We start from the raw sequence: 21500 nt of genomic DNA on the forward strand, positions 1-21500 counted from the left end.
CACTCTACCAACTGAGCTATATCTCCTGCCCCTTCATATATGTTCTGATATAAGAAGAAGGATTGGCTTACTATGGCCTGTGAAATATTTTTTCATACATGCCCACATCAGAAAAATGACTATTTTTTTCAGTTTTCTTTTTATAAATGAGCAAAATTTCATTTAAAGTACCCAACAAAACAATTTTCAAGAGGTATATTTCATCTACAAAGATCTCTAAAAATAGGTTTCCTCCTTACATTATAGAACCAGTATGAGAATCAGTGAAGCTAAATGTAGATGATTGTGCCTTGAAAACTCAGAAATTTTGTAAGGTGTGATTATTCTATTTTGAATCTAAATTCATTTTACTTAAAAGGATGGGAACTTCAGAAGTGTTTTCCTTCAAGAAAACCTGGCAGAAGCGTGAATACACTCAGACCTCACAGCAGTGCTTTGTATTCTCTAGAAATGTCAACTGAGCCAAATTTCCGCCTTCAGTTCTGTGGAAGAATTTCCTTGGAATGGCAGAGGAGGAAGAGCTGGCTCTCTGTATTATGGACAAGACTTGGACGGAATGAAGGATCTGGCTGGATTTCCAGGGAAGCACCCCCCAGAGATCAGCCTAACATTGGCCAAGGATTTAAGCCACAATGCCAAGTACACTCCTTTTAACTTTATGGAGAACTGGGCATGGAAAGGAAATTTAGATAGTGAGGGAAAATTTAAAGGACCTGAGTCATTTGGATTGGGATTGAGTGTGCTGTGAGGCAGCTATGCTCCCTTTACAGACTTTGTGGGAAATCTGAACCCATGTGTGAATTATCCATGGGTCTGTCTTGCAATTTGTCTGGGAGCCAAAATTAGCCACATTTTCTCCTGAGGCAAACCACATGTGCAATGTATAAGGTTCCGTCCACATAAACTACAGCTGATATTTTTCAAGTTAACATTTTACATGATGATTTCTCATGTGGTTGTCAAGGCTTTCTCTCTGCATTTCTGCTTTCTGAGTACTTAATTCAGTTTTCTTCAGGTCTTGTGCTCAATTCCATACACAGATTCTTTTTTTTTTAAGTGCACAGTTGTTAAGTCTTTTTTTTTTTTAGTTATAACAATATCTTTATTTTACGTGGTGCTGAGGATTGAACCCAGTGCCTCATGCATGGTAGGCGGGCGCTCTACCTCTGAGCCACAACCCCAGCCCCCATACACATATTCTTTCGTTGAATCTCCCTTATGGAACTGGGAGGGTAAAATAACCATCATTCTCATTTTACAAATGAGAAAGGTGAGGTTTGGAGAGTGTAAATGAGTTGGCCAAGAAATGGCAAGGTTTGAACCCAGCTCTGTCTTTCAGAAGAATGAACCATTGGGTATGAGGATAGAGCAGAAACATCAGAGCACATGTTAAACGGCTCACTAAGGACCCACAGGCCTGATTTAAAAAATGCGATTTTCAGTCAATTGATATTCTTCTGACTGAAGCCACTAGAGACTGTTTTCTCCTAAAAGTAAGCAATTATTTAAATTAAATAAAATTTGATTCCTCTTCTTCTCTAAGCATTGTAGAGCAATAGTTGTGAACAAAACCTTTGGAGCCTGTGTCCTATTTCTGCTCAGTATCAACTCTGTGAGCCTAAGTCTTCCTCATGCATCAGTTTTACTATCTAAAACACCCTAATAATAAACTACAACCTTACAAGGGTTTTGAGAAAATTAGTTTTCACAGTGCCTTACCTACCCTACATATACCACAAATTTAATTAAGAGAAAACAAATAGAAAAAAATCTTAGATATCTAAAAAATACTTCCCAAGATAATAGATTCTGCAGTTTCCTTGAGGAAAAAAAATGCAAAGTCAGTGGTATAACTTACACACACACACACACACATACACACATGCACACACAAAGTACTCACATGTTCTCAGAAATGAGAAAGATAATTCTGTTGTGTTTATGCATGCTTATCTTCAGAGGATTTGGCAGTACTTTACATACCCCTTCATTTAACACTGCCAACAAAGGTCCACCCTCCCTTCTGTCTGATGAGGTCACTGGTCAAGCTCTCAGGCTGGGCTGGCAAGGAGGCAGGGACAAGTGTGTGTATCTGACGGTATAGCATTGATTTTATGCCAAAGAGAAATACAGACATTTAAAATCTTCCTATTTGCTATATGAGATCCTCTTCCCCTTTTCTCCTGAATGCACATTGTTTAAAATAGATTTTATCATTTTCCTCAAAGACAGAATAAATGTCTTTTGGGGGCCTGAACTTTTCCGGGTGGCTCTTAGATGACAAGAACAAGTCTTGTGGACCGTTCCATGCTCTGAAACAATAGAAAAATCTTAGACATCTAAGTATGCTGCCAAAAGATACCAGCATACTGAGAAAAAGTGCTGCATGTCTGCAGAGCCATTACTCCCCAGTCACCTGCATCTGGCACTTTGCTTTTAATGGAGCTGTTCTGTGTTCCATCGCCTCTGCAGGAGTTTATAAACAGGTTATTTTAAAATTTTAGATACTAAAATTATGCCATCAAAATTATTTTAAAATAACTCTTCCCAGTAAAGATATAATTTAACATATTTCCAAAGTTGGCAATTGGGTACATTTCCTCATCTGTAAATGCAGAAGGTGCCATCACCAAGCAACAGGCAAACATAGTTAAGTCAGTTTTTTTGTGTGTGCAGATGGCCATTGGTTTGAATCCTGTCCTCATCTGTAAAATTAAATAATAATAATAGATTTTTGTAAAGATTAAATAAAGATATATGTGTGTGTATAGTGATATATATGTGTGTGTGTATAGCGTGCGCGTACACACACACATACACACACACACACACATATATAGATCACATGAGTGTCCTTATCTGTACAATGGAATAGAAAGTAATATAACAATAATATGTTAATGAGGAAATGGAATCATGTACATGAAATGTTTACATGGTGTCTGGTCCATGACTGAACTCAATAAGCAGCCGTTTCTGTGGTTACTATTATTTCTCATGCATTGTTCAGTGGTCAAGTCACACAGTGTATGCAATGCTTTGAGAGTTTTTCTTTTTTGTAAATATAATTTTAGTTGTAGACGGACCCAATACTTTTTAAAAATTTTATTTACTTATTTTTATGCAGTGCTGAAAATCAAACCCAGTGCCTCACACATGCTAGGCAAGCACACTACCCCTGAGTTACAACCCGAGCCCTGAGAGTTATTCTTTAAAAAAAAAAAAAAAACTTTTAAAGTTTTTAGTTATAGATGGACACAATACCTTTATTTTACCTATTTATGTGGTGCTGAAGAACAAACCTAGTGCCCCATGCATGTCAGGCAGGTACTCTACCTCTGAGCCACAACCCCAGCTCCCCCGAGAGTTAATGGTAGAAATATTGGCCTCCTAATCATTCCATTTGAATTTTTTGTTGAACTGAATAGTTTCTGACTCCTATTAGGCACTTTTCCTGCACAGCTGTCAGACTGTGAGCTTCTTTAAGACAGGATCTATGTCTCCCTTGTTTGGTTTTAATCTAACTCTTCGAAAGAGTCCAGCTCAGGCCTTAGCTCAGAATGGGAGTTAAATACACATTTGTCACATGAAAGGATGTCTGGATAATCATGGGAAATTCATGTAAATGCTTAACAGAGTCCTTTCTTATAGTAAGACTTTGTTGAGGGCTACCACGTCCATCACAACTAACCACCATCACCACTACCACCATCATTATCACCCTCCTTTATACCTATACCCTCTTCACCATAACCACCTGCACACCACTGCCATCACTATCACCCTCTCACTACCAACATCACCAACACACAACTCTCACCCTTCTATCTCCATCACTGACATCTCCACCAACAGTACTATCACCACCACCCACCATTAACAGGAAACATCTTTATCACCATTGACTTCACTATTACCATGATCTGCACTGGTATTTTTATTACCACCAGCACCATGGCCACCTAATTACTACTTCAGATTTCCAACTCTTATTCCATTAAAAAGGAAACTACATTTAAAAAGTGTCACCAATACTATAAAACATTGTTTTATTAGTTGCAACAAATGGTTGCACAAGTTATAGAGAAGCAAAATTCAAAAGTACACATTTGTATTCAGATAGTACACATACTCTGAACTCTCTGTTTACAATAGTCTTGTCCACATATGAAACTTTCTAAAGACAATTAAAATGATAATAATGATAACGATGACATTTACATTAAATTCCCAAGCAGAAGTAAACACAACAACTTCGATGTACAATTGAAAATGAAGAGGAGACTCAATTTATTTACCAAAGAGCACCAAGATGGTTGAAATTTCTTAAAGACTTTATGAAACATGTCATTAAAATTCAAACATGACCACAAATCATCTAATGATTTCTTCTTTAGAAAGTGGACTGATATGGGGGCTGAGGTTGTGGCTCAGTGGTAGAGCGCTTGCCTAGCATGTGTGAGGCCCTGGGTTCGATTCTCAGCACCACATATAAACAAAAAATAAAGGTCCGTTGACAACTAAGAAAAATGTTTAAAAACAAACAAAAAAAAGAAATTGGACTTATATGAAAGTAGAGCATCAGTTAATATTTCATGGATGATTCAGAAGGCAATTCTGCAGTGCTTAATTCCAATTCAGATTTAAATTTAGCTGGAGTAAAGATATATATTCAAGTTTAATATATGACAGCAAAAATTGGAAGCAAACTATGTGTTCAAAAAGAGTAAATGGTTAAGTATATTCATTTGTTGAAAGGAACATCATGAGGACATTTAGAAAAGTCAGTATGAGGTTTACAGCAATATGGAAAATGTTATGACATATTATGTGAAAAGCAAGATATGCAATTGAATCAAACTATGAAAAACAATATGCCTGTGGAAAGCCAAAGAACATATTCCACACTATAAACGGCTCAATAGGCTAAATCATTTGAGACTTTGAATTCAAATTTTGTATGGCTTGATGTTACTTTTATAATTTTTTAAAAAGCATTGGCAAGGTCCTGGTGGTATCATTGGGGAACAGTGGACAGAGAGGTGCTGTGCCTGTATACTGCAATCTGTCCCTTGACCTTGCAGGCATGAGCTTTCTTGTAAACCAGGATTCTTCCACTATTGATAGTTTGGCCTGGTAATTGTTTGTTGTGGGGACTGTCCTTGGAATGATGGGATGTTAAGCAGCATCCATGGCTTCCACCTACTAGATGCAAGTTGCACCTTCCAATTATGACAATTAAAAATGTTTCCAAACATTACAATATGCCCCCTGGGGTGAGAGAGCGTAGAATTGTTCCCAGGTGAGTTTGTACCAGCAGATTACTAAATACCCTTCCAGATCTATTATCTAAATTGATTGATTCAAAATCAGAAAAAGTATTGTTTTTTTTTAAAAAAAGTTTATCTATAGTTCAGAATAAGCTTAAAGTAGAAAAAGAAAGAAAGAAAGCAAAACCCACGCAAATCCCCTCAAGGTTTGTTTGGGGTTTGGTTTTCGTTTGTGGTACTGGGTATCAATTCCGGGGCCATGAGCACACTAGGCAAGTGCTGTATCACGAAGCCCCATCCCCAGTCCCCTTACAAATTCTTGAGTGCAACTCCAGCCTAGTCTGAAGGGGGACATGTTGCTTTTCGTTTCTTAATGAATTTATAGAAAAGAACATCAGTTGAAGATATCCTAAGATCTGGACTGCTAAAAGCTAGGAACAAAATTTAGGCTGAGTTTGAGTTGGTATTTAACATTTATTAAACATTATCCTGCTCTTTAATCAATAGACTCATCTTAAACATTGGTTAATGTAGTATCTTTGATGAAAGTGCCAGACTCATCACTGGGTCAAGAGTTGCCATTTACTTCGAATTAAATTATCCATTCTTCTTACATATTTCCAAAGAACAAAGTCCATTCCATTGGTTAAGTAACTGGATGGGGCTGCATTTTTCAAGGTATTTTTATATTACAGATATCATAGTCAAAATGCCTATTAGAATCTCTAAGATAATCTCTATAGTGGATCTTATATGTTCTTGGATGAGTAAAATAAAATTATAACCTCAGGAATCCTTTGGAAATATGAATTCTCACTTCTTTCCTGTGATACTAGATACCCAGTTGCTTTCAGTTTCATTGAAAACACAAACCAAATTTGGCACATCAAAGAGATAGGACACACAGTGGTTCTTTAGCTTACATCAGAATCACTTGAAATACTGGTAAAACATTGCTGAGCTCCATGCACAGAATTTCTGATGCAGTAGGTCTGAGATGGTGCTAAGATTGTGCCTTTCTAGTGGGTTCCCAGGTGATACCACAACTGCCAGAGTAGGGACCACACTTTGAGAACCACAGGGAGAGCTGAGGACAAAGCTGAGGGTATACAAATATCACCTATGGTGGCTATAGAACTTGTAGCTTGCTCCTTCCTATTCACACTCCTAAGTATGAAGTGGTTATTCTGAAGTGGGATTAGAAATCTGTTTATGGTGAACTTCTAGATTATTCTATTCAGTTTGCCCTTGGGATTCTCTAAGGAATGGAGAGGGCCCGATAAGGTGATGGAATTGAAGATGAATCAAAGCAAATCAGGGACCGGCAAGGTAGAGGGAACTGTGACCACGCACAGAGCAGGCCCAGCAGCCTGCTGAGGGGCAGAGCCGCCCCCCACCCCCCGCGCCTGCCAGGTAGGTGGAACTGTGACCACCGACAGAAAAGGCCCAGTGGCCCGCGGCGGGACAGAGCTTCCAATCACTCCTGCAAGGTAGGCGGGCCTGCGACCCACCGGCAGAAGAGGAGCAGCGACCTGCTGAGAGGCAGAGCCGCCCCCTCCCCCTGCACCGGCAAGGTAGAGGGAACTGTGACCACGCACAGAGCAGGCCCAGCGGCCTGCTGAGGGGCAGAGCCACCCCCCACCCCCCGCGCCTGCCAGGTGACCACCGACAGAAAAGGCCCAGTGGCCCGCAGTAGGACAGAGCTTCCAATCACTCCTGCAAGGTAGGCGGGCCTGCGACCCACCGGCAGAAGAGGAGCAGCGGCCTGCTGAGAGGCAGAGCCACCCCCTCCCCCTGTACCGGCAAGGTAGAGGGAACTGTGACCACGCACAGAGCAGGCCCAGAGGCCTGCTGGGGGGCAGAGCCGCCCCCCACCCCCCGCGCCTGCCAGGTAGGTGGAACTGTGACCACCGACAGAAAAGGCCCAGTGGCCCGCGGCGGGACAGAGCTTCCAATCACTCCTGCAAGGTAGGCGGGCCTGCGACCCACCGGCAGAAGAGGAGCAGCGGCCTGCTGAGAGGCTGAGCCGCCCCCTCCCCCTGTACCGGCAAGGTAGAGGGAACTGTGACCACGCACAGAGCAGGCCCAGCGGCCTGCTGAGGGGCAGAGCCGCCCCCCACCCCCCGCGCCTGCCAGGTGACCACCGACAGAAAAGGCCCAGTGGCCCGCGGTGGGACAGAGCTTCCAATCACTCCTGCAAGGTAGGCGGGCCTGCGACCCACCGGCAGAAGAGGAGCAGCGGCCTGCTGAGAGGCTGAGCCGCCCCCTCCCCCTGTGCCGGCAAAGTAGAGGGAACTGTGACCATGCACAGAGCAGGCCCAGCGGCCTGCTGAGGGGCAGAGCCGCCCCCCACCCCCCGCGTCTGTCAGGTAGGCGGAACTGTGACCACTGACAGAAAAGGCCCAGTGGCCCGCGGAGTGGCAGAGCTTCCAATCACTCCTGCAAGGTAGGCGGGCCTGCGACCCACTGGCAGAAGAGGAGCAGCGGCCTGCTGAGAGGCAGAGCCGCCCCCTCCCCCCCGCGCCTGCAAGGTAGACAGAACTGTGACCACCATCAGAACAGGCCAGACCTGCAACCGAGAGACAGAACAGGCCCAGTGGCCTGAGGAAGGGTGGAGCCGCCCCCCCACCCCGCCTGCAAGGTAGGCAGACCTGCGACCCACTGGCAGTACAGCCCCAGAGGCCTGCAGAGGGGCAGTGCCGCTGCCTGCGCCTGCAAAGTAGACAGAACTGTGACCACCGACAGAACAAGCCTAGCGGCCCGCAGAGGGACAGAGCCGCCGCCCGCGCCTGCGAGGGAGACTTTGCAACTATACAAGACCAATATAAATATATAGGGGGAAAATTCAATAGCACAACAGTTTCACCAAGTAGAAAGGAACGCGAACAGTATGAAGAGACAAGGAAAGAAAGGACCACAAGCATTGCAGGTCAACTCAACGTTAGAAGAGGTAATAGCTGCAGCAGATGTAATGTCAGATAAAGAATTCAGGATATACATGCTTCAGATGATCTGGAGTCTCAAGGAAGACATCAGACAGCAAAATCAGACAATGAAAGATCACTTCAACAATGAATTACATAAACAAATCCAAGAAGCAAAAGATCAACTATACAGGGAAATAGAGGTTATAAAAAACAAACAAACAGAAATCCTAGAAATGCAGGAAGCAATAAGCCAACTTAAAAACTCAATTGAGAATACTACCAGCAGAGTAGAACACTTAGAAGACAGAACATCAGACAATGAAGATAAAGTATTTCAACTTGAAAAGAACATAGACAGCTCAGCAAGACTGTTGAGAAACCATGAGCAGAACATCCAAGAAATATGGGATAACATCAAGAGACCAAATTTAAGAGTCATTGGGATACAGGAAGGGACAGAGTTTCAAACCAAAGGAATGAGCAATCTATTCAATGAAATAATACGAGAAAACTTCCCAGACTTGAAGAATGAGACAGAACCCCAAATCCTAGAAGCCTACAGGACGCCGAATGTGCAAAATCATAAGAGACCCACACCTAGACACATTATAATGAAGATGCCCAACATACAGAATAAGGAGAGAATTTTAAAAGCTACAAGAGAAAGGAAGCAGATCACATTTAGGGGTAAGCCAATCAGGATAACAGCTGATCTTTCAACACAGACTCTGAAAGCTAGAAGATCCTGGAATAACATATTTCAAACACTGAAAGAAAATGGGTTCCAACCAAGAATTGTGTTTCCAGCGAAATTAAGCTTCAGGATGGAAGATGAAATTAAAACCTTCCACGATAAACAAAAGAATTTGCAGCTAGAAAACCATCTCTTCAAAACATCCTCACCAAAACATTACAGGAAGAGGAAATGGAAAATAACAATGAAAACCAACAGTGGGAGGTAGGACACTAAAGGGGGGAAAATAATCAAAGAGGAAAACAAACCATGTTTAGTAACATAAATAAACAAATATGGCTGGAAGAACAACCCATATCTCAATAATAACCCTAAATGTTAATGGCTTAAACTCACCAATCAAGAGACACAGGCTAGTAGAATGGATCACAAAACAAGACCCAACAATATGCTGCCTACAGGAGACGCATTTGATAGGAAAAGACATACATAGGCTGAAGGTGAAAGGTTGGGAAAAATCATATCACTCATATGGACTTCGGAAACAAGCAGGAGTATCCATACTCATATCAAATAAAATAGATTTCAAGCCCAAGTTAATCAAAAGGGATAAAGAGGGACACTACATACTGCTCAAGGGAACCATACACCAACAAGACATAACAATCATAAATATATATGCCCCAAACAATGGTGCAGCTATGTTCGTCAAACAAACTCTTCTCAAGTTCAAGAGTCTAATAGACCACCATACAATAATCATGGGAGACTTCAACACACCTCTATCACCACTGGACAGATCTTCCAAACAAAAGTTGAATAAGGAAACTATAGAACTCAATAACACAATTAATAACCTAGACTTAATTGACATATATAGAATATACCACCCAACATCAAGCAGTTACACTTTTTTCTCAGCAGCACATGGATCCTTCTCAAAAATAGATCATATATTATGTCACAGGGAAACTCTTAGACAATATAAAGGAGTAGAGATAATACCATGCATCCTATCTGATCATAATGGAATGGAACTGAAAATCAACGACAAAGCAAATCAGGTGGGAGAAAACAGGAAAAGCAGAGGTAGGGAGTCAGTGGCTGAGTTTCTGATGAAAGGGGGTCTACACAACTAACCACCAGCCCACAGGATGCTGGGAACTCTAAATTTCTTCAATGGTTAGGATTGCTGACTCTCCCCAAGACTCTCTCTGTTCAAAAGCAAAAAGATCAACCATCACCTTGTAAGAATTATATTATAAATGAGTAATAAAGAGAGCATATGGAAGTGCTTATGAAAGTTATCAATCTTTTATTTGTGCAATACATCCGGAACTTATCAAAGCTCATCTCTCATTAACTAAAGAGAGTATCTGAACAACAGTTTACTCTCCAAAAGGATTAACACATTATGCAGAAAATTCTCAGCAGTTTTTGATAACTGGCCAAAGATAACTTTAAAAGAAAGAAAGAGAAAGCACAAAATCCCCAGAAACACGATTTAAGATTCAGATTTATTTTAAAGGATAAAAATAAACACATTATCCTTAGGTCTGAAACATTCTGTTTCCAGGCCATCCCAACCTGACATAATCTTCCATGGAACTCCCAGCATACTTCAAAACCACTACAGGAGAAGTTGGGTAGGGTGGATTTACACTTTTTCCCCTTGTCAGAGCCATGGACAATTATTTCTTCACCATAATTGGACCTTACACTGGCTACAAATGTTTTGATTCTCAGACATCTGGAAAACTGTTTGAAAAGCTTTTCATTTACTACTGAACAATGATACATAATGACGGCTTCAAAGAGGAGTTATCTGCCTCCACCAGTCATATGTATCTTTCCTGAAACAATTCATATGCTTGAATGCTTTCCTCTAACGAAGCTATCACAAATAACAATTTGCTATCCTAACACTGTCAGAACGCCTTTCATTCTTCTTTATAGACCAAACCATCATAAATACCTGTGCCTTGAAGGGTATTATGATTTCCTTATCATTAAAATAAACAACCAAAGTTAACATCATTCATGCCAAAGAACAAACATTGAATTCTTTTGTTTAGGCTGTATCTCTATATGAGAATTAAAAAATCATTATAGCTTGAAAACATATACTTGAATGCCTTATACTACCCACATCTAAGTTTAATGTATTACTTTTTTTCTTAAGATGTCTTATTTTTCAACAAAAGATTGATTATTGACTTTTTAATTCTTCATTGTAGCTTTTATAAAAGCAATTCTTACTGTTTTAAAGATAAAATTCAAATATTATATTTCAGAAATAGTTACGTGCATATGTGTTGAATCCAAGAAAAATAAAGTGTATCCAAAAAACTGCTAAGAATGATTATAATAGTAAGCAATTGACCCCTTTTTCTTTCCTACTTACATATTTTAACTACACATGATATTTTTGACACAATGCTTAAAATGCTGGCATTCTGGCTAAATGAGAATTTTGAGAGATTCCAGATGCATAGGTTGAGTGGCTGAATAATCTGTTTGGAATTTTACACTTTTAACAAAAATAGAGACATAATCTTATATATCAGATTTATTTGAAACTATTAAATTCTGACAATATTCACTGCTTTCCCAACAAAATGTAAAGAGTAAGGAGTGGTAGAGTTTTTTCTTCATCATTTTGGGTATATCAAAAATTAAACTTGTACCTTCTCATGTAATCACAAATTCTGGGAGACTAGTCAGGTTAACTTTAAAAAAGTCATTTTAACCCTTCCTTTGTTCTGATATTCTCTACACTGCCTCCTTCTATATGGTAGCAACCTTCTAAATCATAGTTTCTAGAGAAATCTTAAGTTGCTGAGAAAACCAAGGACATTACTGAGTACTTTTATCAACAATCTCCCTAGTGGTGCCTGTCATCATTTACTTCAATTTTAATGAACGTAGAAGTTGTAGTCACCATCTTGAATTTGAAAAAAAAAAATAGTTGCTTTGGATACCAGCCTTAATTGATTTGATTCTCTACTAGTATTAAAATATGAGGATTCAGGGCATTTAAAATTTCCCAGCTTTTAAAATTTCCTTACCAGAAGTAAAACTTGTAGGTTCTGCAGATGCCTGATCTTTTTCATAGTTAACCACTAATTTTTGTGGCTCTAATATTTTACTTGGGATGTAAACCAAATTGTCACCTCCACCGTCCTCCAACACAAAAGATGAGTCTCTCCCAGCACTTAATTCCTGGCCCATGAGGCTGTTTTTGTCTGAAGAGACCTTATGTAGCTCAGCAGTAAATCTAGATAGAAAAAAAAAAAAAAAAGAAGAAGAAGCAAGTTTTAGGTGAGTCTGGATAACTTTAGAGAACGCAAATGAGACATCCCAACAATGTAATATAGTTCTTTAATTACGTTAATTATTTCTGAAATGAAAAGCAATTGTGTAAAAAATCTAAGCTCATAGTAAAGCAAAGGAAAGGGAATCTGGGGAGGGGAGACGGGAGAGAAAGGGGAAGCACCAGAAGGAAATTGAGCAGATTATGTTGTGTACATGTAATAATATGTCACAAAGAGTCCCAGTCAATGTATAATTATAATGCATCAGTAAAAGCATTTTTTAAAAGTCTAAGTTCACCCAGATCTGCCTTGCTGACCTGTGCGGGTCTTGGAGCCCAAGATAGGTCCAAGTCCATCCCATCACTGGCAGACACCCACTGGATTTCAGGCTGGGTTTAGGACAGCCTCTACCCACTGGCAGACACCTGCTGGAGTCAGACTCTGCCCAGACCCGCCTCACTGACCTGTGAGGGAGCCAGCACCCAGGGTAGGCCTGGGTCCATCCAGCCACGGACAGACACCCACTGGAATTCAGGCCTAGCCCGGACCCACCTGGCTGACCTACACAGGAACCAGGTCCAGGATAAGCTTGTGTCTGCCCCCCTTCTCCACCACCTGGGAGCCCAGGTCTAACCCACTTCCATCTTGAGACACTGCAGCCATCCCTGTAGTCTCCCCCATGCAGTAGCCTCTACCTTCAGACAACAGACAGGGCCTAGAAGCAGCTGCATCTTGGAGGAGGCATCCCACAGACAGTGTAAGGCCCACCCTTTCAGGGCCATCTCCTAAAGACGCTGCATCCATCTTGAGGCACCTCCACTGCTATCTTGACTTATCTCCTGCTATTGCCGCCACCTCCTATAGTTGCAGTGGTATCCATCCTGGACACCGGCAGGGTCTGGAAGCCCAACACCAAGGTGAGGTACAGATAATCTGCACAGATACTACAAGATTATAGGGTAGAAACTGTAATACCTCAGATCCACACTGCAAGAAAGGAAATCACATCCACAAAATGAAAAAACAAGGGAGGAAAGTGCCCCAAACAAACCAGGATACTATAACAACAGAACCCATGGACAGCGCAACTGATGAAGTGTCAGATAAGGAGTTCAGAATGTTCATAATTAAAATAATTTGTGAATTAAACAAAGACCTAAATGAGCAAATACAGGCAAAAATTGACCACTCCAACAAAGAGAAAAGAGAGCAAATACAGGCAATCATTGTTGACATTAATAATCAGATAAAGGAGCAAATACAGGCATCCATTGATCACACCAACAAAGAGATAAGGGAGCAAATACAGGTAGCAAAAGATTACATCAAGAAAGAGATAGAGGGGCTGGGAATATAGCTCACTTGGTAGAGTGCTTGCCTCACATGCACAAGGCCCTGATATGATAGACATTATTATCCAAAGTACATGTATAAAGACATGAATAGATGTCAATATACTTTGCATACAACCGAGATATGAAAAATCGTGCTCTGTATGTGGAATAAGAATTGTAATGCATTCTACTGTCATATATAAATAAAAAATTATTTAAAAAAGAAAATTAATTTAAAAAAAAGAAAGAGAGATTCTGGAAAAAAAATCAGAAATCCTTGAAATGATGGAAACAATAAGCCAAATAAAAAACTCAATAGAAAGTATCACCACCAGACTAGATCACTTGGAAGACAGAACATCAGATAATAAAGACAAAGTATACAAACTGCAAAATAAAGTTGACTACACAGTGAAGATGGTAAGGAACCATAAGCAGAACATACAAGAATTATGGGATAGCATCAAAAGACCAAATATAAGAGTTATTGGGATAGAGGAAGGCACAGAGTTTCAAACCAAAGGAATGCACAATCTCTTCAATGAGACAATATCAGAAAATTTCCCAAATATGAAGAATGAATTGGAAAATCAAATACAAGAGGCTTACAGGAAACTAAATGTACAAAATTACCACAGATCTACACCAAAGCACATAATAATAATAATGCCTAGCATACAGAATAAGGAAAGAATCATAAAGACCACAAGAGAGAGAGGAATCAGATCACATACGGGGAAGAACAATTCGTATTTCAGCAGACTTTTTTAACCCAGAACTTCAAAGCCAGGAGATCATGGAACAACATATACCAAGCTCTGAAAGAAAATTGATGCCAACCAAGAATCTTATATACAGCAAAATTAAGCTTTAGATTTGATGATGAAATAAAAACCTCCCATGATAAACAAAATTTAAAAAGAATTTATAACTGGAAATTCTTCACTACAGAACATCCTTGGCAAATTATTTCATGAAGAGGAAATGAAAAACAACAATGAAAATCAGCAAAGGAAGGTATTACACTAAAGGAAAAACTAAGCAAAGGAGAAACCAAGTCAAGTTAAATAACAAAAATGACTGGGAATACAAATCATGTCTCAATAATAACCCTGAATGTTAATGGTTTAAACTCACCAATCAAAAGACATAGACTAGCAGATTGAATTAAAAAAAGAAAGACCCAACAATATGGTACCTTCAAGAGACTCATCTCTTAGGAAAAGACATCCACAGACTGTAGTGAAAGTGGTATGAAAAATCATACCACTCCCATGGACTGCAGAAGCAAGCAGGGGTTTCCATCCTCATATCAAATAACGTAGACTTCAAGCTAAAGTTAATCAAAAGGGATAAAGAAGGATATTTTATACTGCTTAAAGGAACCATACATCAACAAGACATAACAATAATAAATATATATGCCCCAAACAATGGAGCATCTATATTTATCAAACAAACTCTTCTCAAGTTCAAGACTCAAATAGACCAAAATGCAATAATTCTGAGTGACTTTAACACGCCTTTTTCACCACTGGATAGTTCGCCCAAACAAAAGTTGAACAAAGAAACTAAGACTCAATAATATAATCAATAACTTAGACTTAACTGACATATATAGAATATTTCATCTTTTAATAAGCAAATATACTTTCTTCTCAGCAGCACATGGATCCTTCTCTAAAACAGTCCATAATATTATGCCACAAAGCAACTCTTAGCAAATATAAAAAAGTAGAGATACTATCCTGTATTCTATCAGATCATAATGTAATGAAATTAGAAATCAATGATAAAATATAAAATAAAAGCTACTCCAATACCTGGAGACTAAATAATATGCTACTGAATGAACAATGGATTGCAAAAGACATCAAGGAGGAGATTAAAAAATTCTTAGAGGTAAATGACAACATTGTTACAACGTATCAAAATCTCTGGGACACTATGAAGGCTGTACTAAGAGGAAAGTTCATTGCATGGAGTTCATTCCTTAAAAGAAGAAAAAGTCAACAAATAAATGACCTAACATTACATCTCAAAGCCGTAGAAAAAGAAGAATAAATCAACACCAAAAGCAGTAGAAGACAGGAAATAATTAAAATAAGAAATCAATGAAATTGAAACAAAAGAAACAATTGAAAAAAATTGACAAAACAAAAAGTTGATTCTTTGATAAAGTAAATAAAATTGACAGACCCTTAGCCATGCTAACAAAGAGAAGAAGAGAGAAAACTCAAATTACCTACATACGTGATGGGAAAAAATATCAAAATAGACACTACAAATATACAGAAGATAATTAGAATTATTTTGAAAACTTATACTCCAATAAAATAGAAACCATTGAAGGCATCGACAAATTTCTAGAGTCATATGATTTGCCCAGATTGAATCAGGATGATATATACACAATTTAAACAGATCAATTTCCAGCGATGAAATAGAAGATGCCTTTGAAACCTATCAACCAAGAAAAGCCCAGGACCAGATGGATACACAGCCGAGTTCTACAAGACCTTTAAAGAAGAACTAACACCAATACTCTTCAATTTATTTCAGGAAATAGAAAAAGAGGGGACACACCTAACTCATACTATGAGACCAATATCACCCTGATTCCAAAACCAGGCAAAGACACATCAAAGAAAGAAAACTTCAGATCAATATCTCTAATGAACATAGATGCAAAAATTCTCAATAAAATTCTGGCAAACTGCATACAAAACGTATTATAAAGATAGTGCACCACAATCAAATGGGATTCATCCTAGGGATGCCAGGCTAATTCAACACATGGAAATTAATACACGTAATTCATCACATTAATAGACAAAGATAAGAATCATATGATCATCTCAATAGATGCAAAAAAAGCATTCAACTAAATACAGCACCCCTTTATGTTCAAAACACTAGAAAAACTAGGGAAAAAAGGAACATATCTCAACATTGTAAAAGCTACCTATGCTAAGCCTAAGCTAACATCATTCTTAATGGAAAAAAATTGAAAGCATTCCCTCTAAAAACTGGAAAAAGACAGAGATGCCCTCTTTCACCACTTCTAAAATAGTTCTTGAAACACTGGCCAGAGAAATTAGACTAATGAAAGAAATTAAATGTATACAAGATAGGTAAAGAAGAACTCAACTTAGCACTATTTGCCAATGCTATGATTCTATATCTAGAAGACACAAAAAATTCTACCAGAAGACTTCTGGAACTAGTAAGTGAATTGAGCAAAGTAGCAGGATACAAAATCAACACCCACAAATCAACTGCATTTCTGTATATCAGTGACAAATCCTCTGAAAGGGAATCAAAGAAAAGTAACCCATTTATAATAGCCTCAAAAAAAAAATACTTGGGAATCAACCTAACAAAAGAGGTAAAAGACCTTTACAACAAAAACTACAAGAATGATAAAGAAAGAAATTAAAGAAGACCTTAGAAGATAGAAAGATCTACCTTGTTCTTAGATAGGCAGAATTAACATTGTCAAAATGACCATACTACCAAATCACTATACAGATTTAATGCAATTTCAATCAAATCCAAATGACATTCCTCATAGAAATAGAAAAAGCAGCCATGAAATTCATCTGTAAAAATAAGAGACCCAGAATAGCTAAAGCAATCCTTATCAAGAAGAGTGAAGGGGGGGCTGGGGATGTGGCTCAAGCGGTAGCACGCTCGCCTGACATGCGTGCGGCCCGGGTTCAATCCTCAGCACCACATACAAACAAAGATGTTGTGTCTGCAGAAAACTAAAAAATAAACATTAAAAAAAAATTCTCTCTCTCTCTCTCAAAAAAAAAGTCTTAAAAATTAAAAAAAAAAGAAGAGTAAAGCAGGTGACATCACTATACCAGACCTTAAACCATACTAGAGCAATAGTAACAAAAACAGCATGATATTGGCACCAAAATAGACTTATAGACCAATGGAACAGAAGAGGCAGACAAACCCACCTAACTACAGTTATCTTATATTAGACAAAGGCACCAAAAACGTACGTTAGAGAAAAGATAGCCTCTTCAACAAATGGTGCTGGAAAAACTGGAAATCCATATGCAACAAAATGAAATTAAACCCCTATCTCTCACCATGCACAAAACTCAATTCAAAGTGGATAAAGAACCTAGGAATTAAACCAGAGACACTGCATCTATTAGAAGAAAAAGTAGGCTCAAATCTCCATCATTTTGGATTAGGCCCCAACTTCCATAATAAGACTCCTATAGTGCAAGAATTAATATCAGGAATCAATAAATGGGATGGATTCAAACTAAAAAGCTTCTTCTCCCCAAAAGACATAATCAGTGAGATGAATAGAGAGCCTATATTTTGGGAGCAAAAAACCAAACGCGGAATGTTTTCTCTGATTTAAGGCTGCTGATTCATAATGTTGGGGGGGGGAGGATTAGATGAACTCTAGATGGGGAAAAGGGGAGGGAGGTAAAGGGAGGGGGCATGGGGGTAGGAAAGACAGTAGAATGAGAAGGACGTCATTACCCTAAGTACATGTATGAAGACACAAATGGCGTGACTCTACTTTGTGTACAAACAGATATATGAAAAATTGTGCTCTATATGTGTAATATGAATTGTAATGCATTCTGCTGTCATATATAACAAAATTGAAAAATGAAAAAATAGAAAATTAATACAATGACAAATCAAAAATAAATGTTTAAGTTCATTTCAAATAATATATTTGCTATACACTTTACTTTAAAAAAAACTGACAAAAATTTTCTCTTTATCTTTCTTTTTCCCATATCTGCTTATAACCTATGAACTATTTCTTGGGATAAGCCTAGTCTGATTTGCACAGAATTATAGATAAATGATGAGAAATTCAACCATATATCTGGAACAACCTTATTATGTCTCAATTGATACCAATCACCATAGAAAATAGTTATTTAATTTACCAAGCACTTCTTTGGGAGGAGTGAGAGTATTTAAAGATATTTTGTTGATATCAGTGGCTCTTAAAATGGTGAAGATATTTATATTCTTGGTGGTTTAAGAGTTCTCCATTATAATTTGAGAATGTTTCTGTTTAGATGATAAAATAAAACTTTTTATATAATAAAACATTTTATTGTCGATCATGTAATTTCAACGTCCATGTTGCATTTATATCTGATACTTCTATTTGGGATCCAGAAGTAGTACTTTAAGCCATGGGGGATTAATGAAGAAAGAAAAAAAGGAGACAGACAAATATGAATGATACATTTACACCAAGCAAAAATCAAATGACATCACAACACACTGTGTGAGTAATTTTGCAGTCAATGCAGGTGAGCATAATTGATAAGAAAAGGATTCATTGTGTAAGGATAGCCATCATAGACACACCACAACAGCATGTACCATATTTTACATATTTATAAAAAATATACTGAATTTTTAAATTTCTGTTAGTTTTAGCAAAACAGATTCACCCATGACATGAAAATTAGGATTGAAAATTTTTGTCTTACTGAGTTTGGATTTGATGTGTACACTTATTTGGGCTTAATAGCTAGGTAAGAACTATAAGCATATAGTATTTACTGCTAGATTTATATTTGCACATGTTTAAACAACATAATAGTTTGTCTGCAGTCCTGTGAGGATTGGTTTCTTTTCAATGAATGTATGATTTACCCAGGTTTGGAAAACCCTGCTTTTACATGACATTAGGGCAATACTGTCCTTCAGAGAGTGCTGGCTGCTGGATGCTTTCCTGTTGAACTACCAAGTACATGAAGTTGGCTGTTAGAGGAATGTGAGCTTGCACAGATGGTGGGGGACCCTTGCCATTTTGCTTCTAGAGGTATCTAAGAGGACTTCTGAGAAGCTTGTTTGCTTAATTGTAATCTGAAAGGAGATGGTAATTATGGGCCTAGACCTGGATTTCCACAAGGTTTCTCACAGGGATTCAAACTTAGAGAAGTACCTAACAAGCAAAGAGCAACCAAGATTGGTCACTCTCACCCAATTTGAGAGTCAAGATTCACACAGATTGCCAGATGCAGGGGTGCAGGCCTACTTAGGAGGCCGAGGCAGGAGAATCCTGAGTTCAAAGCCAGTCTTAGCAACTTAGCAAGGCCCTAAGCAACTCGGTGAGACTCTATCTCTAAATAAAATATAAAAATGATTGGGGATGTGGCTCAGTGGTTAAGCGTTCCTGGGTTCAATTTCTGGTACCAAAAAAAAAGAAAATCACACAGAGTAATTATTTATTTTTCATTTAGGACCTAATGTTAAGTAAAATTATCTACACATGCAATTATGTTGTGAAGTTTTTAATGCAATATTTTGGGGATGGAACAAAACATCATATGCAGCCCCAGGCTTTAACAAGGTTAGATATTGGGGAAAACATCGTAAGTACCTTGGCAGAAGTATAAAAAGGTACAAAAGAGGCCTGTGGATTTTGATTGGGAGTAAAGATCAGTTTCAAAGAGGAGACAGCTTCAATCTGAGCCATAAAATATAGATAGGGTTTTGTGGGAAGGAACAGGGTCCCCGGCTGTTGAACAGACACCAGTGAGTTGAAAGCGCTAAGTTCATACCACGTAGACAAGCAGTGCAACACAGCCAGAACCCAGAGCCTCAGGATGGGGAGAACTGAGAAGTGAGGTCGGGACGAGTTCACAATAAATTATGGGTTCTATTCTGGGGTAAATTTCAGTACGGGAATTCCCGAGGAAACCATGAATGTGTCAAAGGTAAGATTGTAATAAAGATCATAAAAACATCAAACCAGAAAGCATGCTCCATATGTAACTTCTGCTATCGACAAGGGAGTATATGAAGAGCCTTTACTTCAGAGATCTTGCTGGTTTCCTCAGTCTAATAACCTGCCAGCAGCCAGAAATTCACCCATCAGTCAATTAACAGCCACTTGTAAATATAACAGCTTTCCAACTCACTGGAAACCGCTGTTCTGACCATCCCCCTCCAATCTGATGAGCCTGCAGGCATCCTCCAGCAATGGTGGTGGGTACTGATTGAATCCTCCTGGTGAGAGAACAAAGTTATAGTTAGATTCTTAAACTAGTAATTGGGTTTGCTAGGTAAAGAGGATCCCAACAGGCATCCTCTTGGAGCAATAAATGTTAACATGTCACAACAGAATCTGGCTGGCAGTGAAAACGGAAAATAGGAACAACAAGAAATAGCACTCAAAATAGTGATTTCAGAATGTTTTAGCAGCTAAAGAATTACTAAGATCACAGAGAAAGATCTCCAGTTATTAATTTGAGGGTTAATCATCATGCAAGGACCCATGCTTTCCACAAGCCCAGGTGAACAAAATCTAAGGGACATTTTATTCTGATTGTGCAAAGCTTTTCCTCTCAGACTTAGGCTACTGGATCAAATCTAGGAAAGATCACATTTTATTACATGATGCTATTTCTGTGCCTCTGCACCAGTGAACACTGATTTCCTATGAGAAAATCTTTTTTGTTTTAGGGAAACTAAAATACACCCATTAGTCAATTAACAGCCACTTTAAATATAAGGCCAGTACGCTAAATATAAATTAATATGTAATTAAACATGAATTTAATAATATAAATATAATTAGGCCAGAAAGCTAAAATATTTTCTGTTATACAAAAGCTTATTGGTCTAATTAATATGTTCCATTATATTTGTCCTGAAGTTGTTATGTAGGATGTAGAATATTGAGAAGTTTATGATATTTTCTCCTTATCCAGGAAAATAGTAAATTAAAGGAGGCTTTTGATCATTGGCTGATCCATGACTCCATGAAAATATCCCAGAGAGTGTCATATTTCTCTGATTCTAAGTGAACATTTTTTTCTTTTTCTATTTGTCTAAAATGAGAATGTGTCTTCTAGTCAATGGCATCTGATGTTTGTTGCTGGTAAGGCAGGAATGTGATGGAGCTGTCATATCAATGACGGTGCATCAATAAAAAAAAAATCTGAATT

The 21500-nt window shown here is 38.5% G+C and overlaps 1 protein-coding gene across 1 annotated transcript in view; it reads right to left on the bottom strand.

Annotated features, from left to right (window-relative positions):
• Col6a5 (collagen type VI alpha 5 chain) overlaps positions 1–21500 on the bottom strand; it is a 151854-nt gene that overhangs the window by 15420 nt on the left and 114934 nt on the right. Inside the window, exons 36-37 of the mRNA XM_046431946.2 lie at positions 20472–20559; positions 11960–12168 (exon numbers count right to left, since the gene is read on the bottom strand). Of these exons, the coding sequence (XP_046287902.1) occupies positions 11960–12168; positions 20472–20559 (297 nt within the window). The remainder of the gene's footprint in view (positions 1–11959; positions 12169–20471; positions 20560–21500) is intronic.

Source organism: Marmota monax, unplaced genomic scaffold, assembly GCF_021218885.2.
Source record: "Marmota monax isolate L192 unplaced genomic scaffold, Marmota_monax_Labrador192_F-V1.1 WCK01_AAM20220418_F8-fsc00022, whole genome shotgun sequence".
Lineage (NCBI taxonomy): Eukaryota > Metazoa > Chordata > Mammalia > Rodentia > Sciuridae > Marmota > Marmota monax.